The 6,829-nt window shown below is 34.3% G+C and overlaps 1 protein-coding gene across 1 annotated transcript; it reads right to left on the bottom strand.

The window, feature by feature from the left end:
- Window positions 1-4,353: 4,353 nt before the first annotated feature.
- On the bottom strand, window positions 4,354-6,412 carry LOC116105594. The gene is made up of 4 exons (XM_031392002.1): window positions 6,093-6,412; window positions 5,741-5,975; window positions 5,520-5,620; window positions 4,354-4,600 (listed from the first exon to the last, which is right to left on the bottom strand). Exons 1-4 carry the CDS (start codon window positions 6,410-6,412, stop codon window positions 4,354-4,356), a joined length of 903 nt encoding a protein of 300 aa, XP_031247862.1.
- Window positions 6,413-6,829: the final 417 nt, after the last annotated feature.

Below are 6,829 nucleotides of genomic sequence, written 5' to 3' on the forward strand. Positions count from 1 at the left end.
TTGTCGGGAAATAAACCAAGTGTGTTTGTTACTATTGTCCAAAGAAAATGAAGTATCTCTTGCCTTGCCTGAGGAAGTCAAGCACTTACTTCAAGAATTCTCTAATGTTGTGCCGGATGAGATACCGCCAGGGTTGCCACCAATGCAAGATATTCAACATGCTATTGATTTCATTCTTGGCTCTATCATTCCAAATAAACCAGTGTACCGCATGAATCCTAAAGAACATGAGAAGCTACAATGCCAAGTTAAGTAGCTTTTAGAGAAAGGCCTAGTAAGAGAAAGTGTCAATCCATGTGCAGCCCCTGCTTTACTAGTTCCAAAGAAAGATGGGACTTGGCGTATGTGCATCGATAGTCGTGTTGTGAACAAAATTACTATCAAGTATCGTTTCCCTATTCCTCGGCATGATGACTTGCTGGATTAGTTGCATGGAGTCACCGTTTTTTTTTTTTTTTTTTTTTTTTTTTTTTTTTTTTTCCAAAATAGACCTACGAAATGGCTATCATCAAATTCGAATGCGGGTTGGGGATGAATGGAAGACTGTATTCAAAACTCAAGATAGGCTATACGAATGGACAATTATGTCTTTTGGCCTCTCCAATGCCCAACACCTTTATGCACCTCATGAATCCAAATTTTTTAATTATATTTATGTTGACTTTTTTTTGTCCCACATGGGAGAGATATGCTTTAACTTTTCACTTGGAAGGCTATAAATAAAGCCTTACTTTGTCCTTTGTACTTATCCCTTAATATTATTTAATATATTTTGAGTTAAAACATTTGCTTTCTCTAGGTTTTAGTTATCCTTGGCTTAGCCAACCAAGGTGGCCTTTTGGCTATTCACGCCATAGTAGGGTTTATTCTAACCTCACCACAATTGGCAGCCATAGTGGGGTTTTCAACCTCGCCAAGATTGGGATTTCTCACGATGTCCCGACGCCACTAAGTCTCATTTAATTAAAAAAATTGACTATTTTTGTAACGGCCGTGAGCCAAGCTCCATTCCCCCCTTAACCCTTCACGAGTTCAGGCCGAGCTAGCTATCAACGACTCGGCTCGACTTGGCTAGAACTCGTTTAACCCTTCCCCCCTCACGAGTTGAGCTTGTTTAGTCAAATACTCAACTCGATTTAGCTCCTTAACAGGCCTTGACTTGAGCGAAGCCTTGGCAACAAATTGGTCAAATATCAAGTGAAAGAGTCTCAAATGCCCAGTGAATTTCCTATAAACAATATTCCTTGGGAGAGCAAGATGAAAATTACAGTGCGATTACTAGTTTACTATCCTTTTATAGATGTGAGAGAGTTCAAATGATTAACATTTTATCACATTGGTAACTATACGATAATGTTGTTATATCTTATCGTAATCTATTATCATTTTGTTTTTCCATAACGTTGATGCCTAAAATCTAAATTAAAAATTCAATAAGTATCTTAAAGAAATATATTATATAGTATATGATTATCTTATCATATTTTATTTTATAACTTTATTTTCCTATATTATTGATGTATTTATTGTTGAAATTTTAATACAAATAAAGCAACAAAACAGTGGAAGAACAACAAAATAGTAGAACAGCAGTAAAACAACAAGAAAACAACAACAATATAGCAGCGAGAATAGCAGGAAAAACTGCAGCAAGAATAGTAGGAAAACAACAGCAAGACATTAGTGAGAATAGTAAGAAAATAGTAGCAAAATAGTAATGATACAGCAGTGAAACAGCAACAAACACAGCAGCAAAATAGCAGCAAAACAATAACAATGCAGCAATGTCAAGGCGTGCAAAAGCACTGTCCTTAAGATCAAAATTCTGCCTCTACTAAAAGTATCTTTGTGGTGCAAAAAGGTCAATAGCAGACTGACCTCTAGGATACAATGACGAATCTCTTTTTGAAGTGCACTCTCTAAGAGAGATTTAGAATAGGATAAGGAATGTAACAGTGGTGAAGGAGAGCTGGAAAGTTAAAAAACACAGAGGAAACAAGGATTTTTCAAGTGAAAATTATGTTTTTCAAATGAGAAAACCACCCCTTTTTATACTTGAAAATCTGCCCGTTTTCCCTTAACTCATTCTTGTTGTAACCAAAGTCAATCAATTGCTTTTAAAATCATAACAGCCCAAGAATGATTTGAATTGCAATAACTGCAGCAATTCAATTGCTTTTAATACATAACAATCCAAAAATCAATCAAAATATTCAATTGCTTTTAACACATAACAGTTCAAAAGCAATTAAAACTTGGTATTTTGAAATACCATAATAGCAGCTATTATCACAATCCCCCACATATTTCAAAATAACCAATCACCATTGATTATAGAGTTAAATATTTATGAGTTGGTGTCTTTCGGACTATGAACCAATCATTGAGTAACTAAACGCGAGTTACAAAAATTTGGTGAAACTAAGTTTCTATGAACCAAAAATTTATTTATGTAATTCAGAAGATTAGTTCCTCACGCTAAATTCTCTATATTGTATACTGTTCTGCGGTTTAGCACTTTATGGCCCTGTGCTAGCATGGATTTCATGAGTGCTCTAAAGATGTTTGCCTAAGCTTTCATGGGAATCAACCCAATTCCACACGCACATAGGTGAACCTCCATAAGGTGTGAATTATAGTTTTTCACACCACCATTTATATTGGCTATGAATTTCATTAAGATTAATTCTACTCAATCTTATTCACTGCAATCAATATTATCTCGCCACAAGGAGGACTTTCTATATAAAATTCAATAATACTTATCAAGACAACAAGTGACTTGTTATTACCCTTATGAACCTACTTCCTAGTATCTCCAATCACATAGGTAGGGTTACCATCACTCTTGCCTTATGCTTTAGGCATAAGTCTCATCCCCCTGGACGTGTATTCCACTAATCTCCTACTTAGTGGTTTAGTCAGAGGATCGGCCAAATTTAACTCTGACTTCACAAAATCTAGGCTCACTACCCCAGATTCTAGCAATTGCTTTATAATGGTATGTCTTATCTGGATATGTCTATTTTCCCATTATAAATTTTGCTTTTTGCTTTTTGCTGTTGCTATTGCGACTTGACAATCACAATGGATTGATACTGAAACAGGAGGGTAAGTTTCAATGGGAAGATCTACTAAGAAATTCCTTAACCACCCAGCCTTAGAACATGCCTTTCTAAGGCGATAAGCTTAGACTCCATGGTAGACTGAGCTATGCAAGTTTTTTTGGAAGACTTCCATGACATAGCACTTCCACCAAGTGTAAAGATACAACCACTTGTGGATTTTGTTTCATCTGAATATAATATCCAATTGCCATCGGAATATCCTTCTAATATAGGTGGTGTACTTCCAAACGTTAGCCCATAATCAATGGTGCCCTTCAAATATCTAGCAACTTTGTCTAATGCTATCCAGTGACTCTTATCAGGATTATGAGTATACCTACTCAATCTAGTGACATCATAAGCAATATCAGGCCTCGTACTATTCATTAAGTACATAAGGCTACCAATGATTTGGGCATATCTATTTTGACTCACACTGTGTTGTGTATTTTTCTTTAAGTTGAGTATTTCCATCATAAGGAGTTGAGACGGGTTTACTGTCTAAATACCCAAATTTTCTTAAGAAATTTTCAACATAGTTTTGTTGTGATAACTTAAGACCATCATTTATCTTATTGATTTTAATCCCAAGAATAACATTTGCCTCTCCCATATCTTTCATATCAAAATTTGAGGCAAGAAACTCTTTAGTCTTAATTATCACATTCATATTAGCACTAAATATTAACATGTCATCAACATAGAGACATATTATCACATAAGTATTGTCTTCAAATGATTTAGAATATACAAATTTATCTCAATAATTAATTGTATAACCATTTGAGACTAACACTTGGATAAACTTCTCATGCCATTGTTTTGGTGCCTATTTAAGTCCATAAAGAGACTTTACTAGTTTGCATACTTTATGCTCATTACCTGGGATAACACAACCCTCTAGTTGTTTCATATAAATTTTTTCATCTAGGTCTCTATTAAGAAAAGCTGTCTTTACATCCACTTGATGTATATGTAATTTGTAAATTGCAGCTAAAGCAATTAACACTCTAATTGATGCTATTCTTGTTACAGGAGCATAAATGTCAAAATAATATATATCTTTCTTTTGTGTATAACCTTGGGCAACCAATCTTGCCTTGTATTTATCAAATGATCCATCAGTCTTTAATTTCTTTTTAAATATCCATTTGCACCCTATTGGTTTAGTTCCTGGAGGCAAATTAACTACTTCCCATGTATGATTACTCATAATGGACTCAATTTCATTGTTTACTGCCTCTTTCTAAAGGGATGCATCACGAGAAGTCATTGCTTCTTCATAAGTCTGAGGATCATTCTCTGTAAGAAAGACATAGTAATCATCACCAAAACTTTTGGCTTTTCTTACTGTCTTACTTCTCCTTATTTCTAACTCTGAACTTTCAGAAGAATTCCAAAGAGTTTCATTTTGAGGAGAACTCTCCAAAGTTTCATTTTGAGGTAAAGTCTTTTCATAATTTATTTTCTTAGGAAAAACATTCTCAAAGAATCTGCGTTTTTAGATTCAATGATTGTGTTTGCATCATACAAACCAACCTCTTGCTTTATTACCATGAATCTATAAGTAGCATTGTTCTAAGCATAACCTATAAACATACAATCAACAGTCCTGGGTCCTAACCTTTTCATTTTAGGTTCAGGAATTAGGACTTTAACAAAACACCCCTACACTTTAAAATATTTCAAGTTAGGTAAATGACCTTTCCAGTGTTCATATGGTGTTTTGCCAGTTTTCTTAAAAGGAATTATGTTTTGTATGTAACAAGTTGAAAGCATTGCTTCCCCCCACAAATTAAAAGGTGCTCCAGAACTAATCAACATAGCATTCACCATTTCTTTTAAAGTTCTGTTTTTCCTCTCAGCAACTCCATTAGACTATGGAGAATAAGGAGGTGTAATCTCATGTATAATACCATGATCTCTACAAAAAGAATCAAAGTCATTTGACTCATATTCACCTCCTCTATCTGTTCTTAATCTTTTAATTTTCTTATTGAGTTGATTTTCAACTTCATTTTTATATGTTAAGAACATTTTAATTGCTTCATCTTTACTTCTCAATAAGTATACTATAGTATATATAGAGTGATCATCAATAAAAGTTATATAAAACTTTTTTCCTCCTCTGGTCATGGTTTGTTTCAAATCTCCAAGATCACTGTGAATTAAACCGAGAAGCTCGTTTTCTCATTCTAGAATTGGTTTACAAGTCTTTTTAGTGGATTTAGATTCCACACACACATCACATTTATCAATATTTGAAATATTGACATTTGATAATAAACCAAGTTCTTTTATCTTTTTCAGATAACCATAATTCACATGACCTAATCTACCATGCCATAAATCTATTGAATCAATAACATAAGCAGAAGAAGATGTGTTTTCATTCATAATAACATTAAGTACATTGAGTTCAATAGCTCTCCAGAACAATACCCCTTCCCAACAAAAGCCTCATTTTTGGACATTACAATTTTTTCACCCTCAAAGGAGACTTTGACTCCAACCTTTCCCAATACATAAACAGATACAAGATTATATCAAATGTTTGGAACATGTAAAACATTACTCAGTGAGAGGGTTTTCCCAAAAGTAAGTTTGAGAAGAATTTTCCCCTTTCCCAAAACAAGAGTAGAGCGAGAATCACCAAGGTAAACACATTCTTCTCCATCCTTCACTGGTATGTATTCATAGAAAGAATTTCTATCTCCGCAAATATGCTTTATGGCCTCAAAATCAATTATCCATTCTTTCTTTTGAGCAATCATGTTCACTTGTGAGACAACCACAACAGCAATAACATCATCTCCCTTAGCCAGATTGGCTTTAGGAGGATTTTTGTTGTCTCCAGTTTTTCTGTATCTACATTGGCTAGCAAAATGTCTGGTTTTCCCACACACAAAACAGTGTCCTTTCTTTTTGAAAGTGTTGAGATTCTTGTTCTTAAACAACTTCTTGTTATTGTTCTTAAAACTCTACGATTTCTTGTTCTTAGGTTGAGGAGGAGCCACTTGGTTTTCAACAACATTAGCCTTGGATGTCAATTCCTTGGCCTTATCGGCTTTATCTCTAAGCCTATTCGTCTCCTCAATCCTAATATGTACTATCACATCTTCTAAGCTCATTTGCTTCCGCTTATGTTTCATACTATTCTTATAATCTCTCCATGAATCTAGAAGTTTCTCAATTAAACAGCCAGCCACAAAAGTTTCAGGAAGAATTATTTCTTCATTTTTCAAGTCTTTTATCAATAAATGATAGTCATGGACTTGCATGAATACCTCTTTTTCTTCTACCATTTTAAAATCTAGGAAGTTTCCTATGGCATAATTTTGTGATCCAACATTCTCAACAACATATTTCTTTTTCAAGATTGTTCATTTTCTTTTTCAAGATTGTTCATATCTCATGTGCAGTTTTATAAGCGCAATAAACGTCATAAAGCTCATTCGATAATGTACTGAGGATAGTATGACGACATACCTTATTTCATTTCTTCCATGTGTCAACTTTTTATCAAAATTGTCTACTCTAGGTTTTGGTTCTTCTGATGTGAGGTACTTTGCAAAACTGAGCACATCTAGGGAGTCGAACACTTTTTCTTGCCACCTTTTGAAATGAGCTCCGACAAAGGGTTGAATTTTGGAGATGTCAGGAAGAGACTTGGCGGTAAGAATTGTAGTGTCTATTTTAGCAAATTTGACTTAAGATTATGA

This window comes from Pistacia vera, unplaced genomic scaffold (assembly GCF_008641045.1).
Source record: "Pistacia vera cultivar Batoury unplaced genomic scaffold, PisVer_v2 Contig500, whole genome shotgun sequence".
Classification (NCBI taxonomy): Eukaryota; Viridiplantae; Streptophyta; class Magnoliopsida; order Sapindales; family Anacardiaceae; genus Pistacia; species Pistacia vera.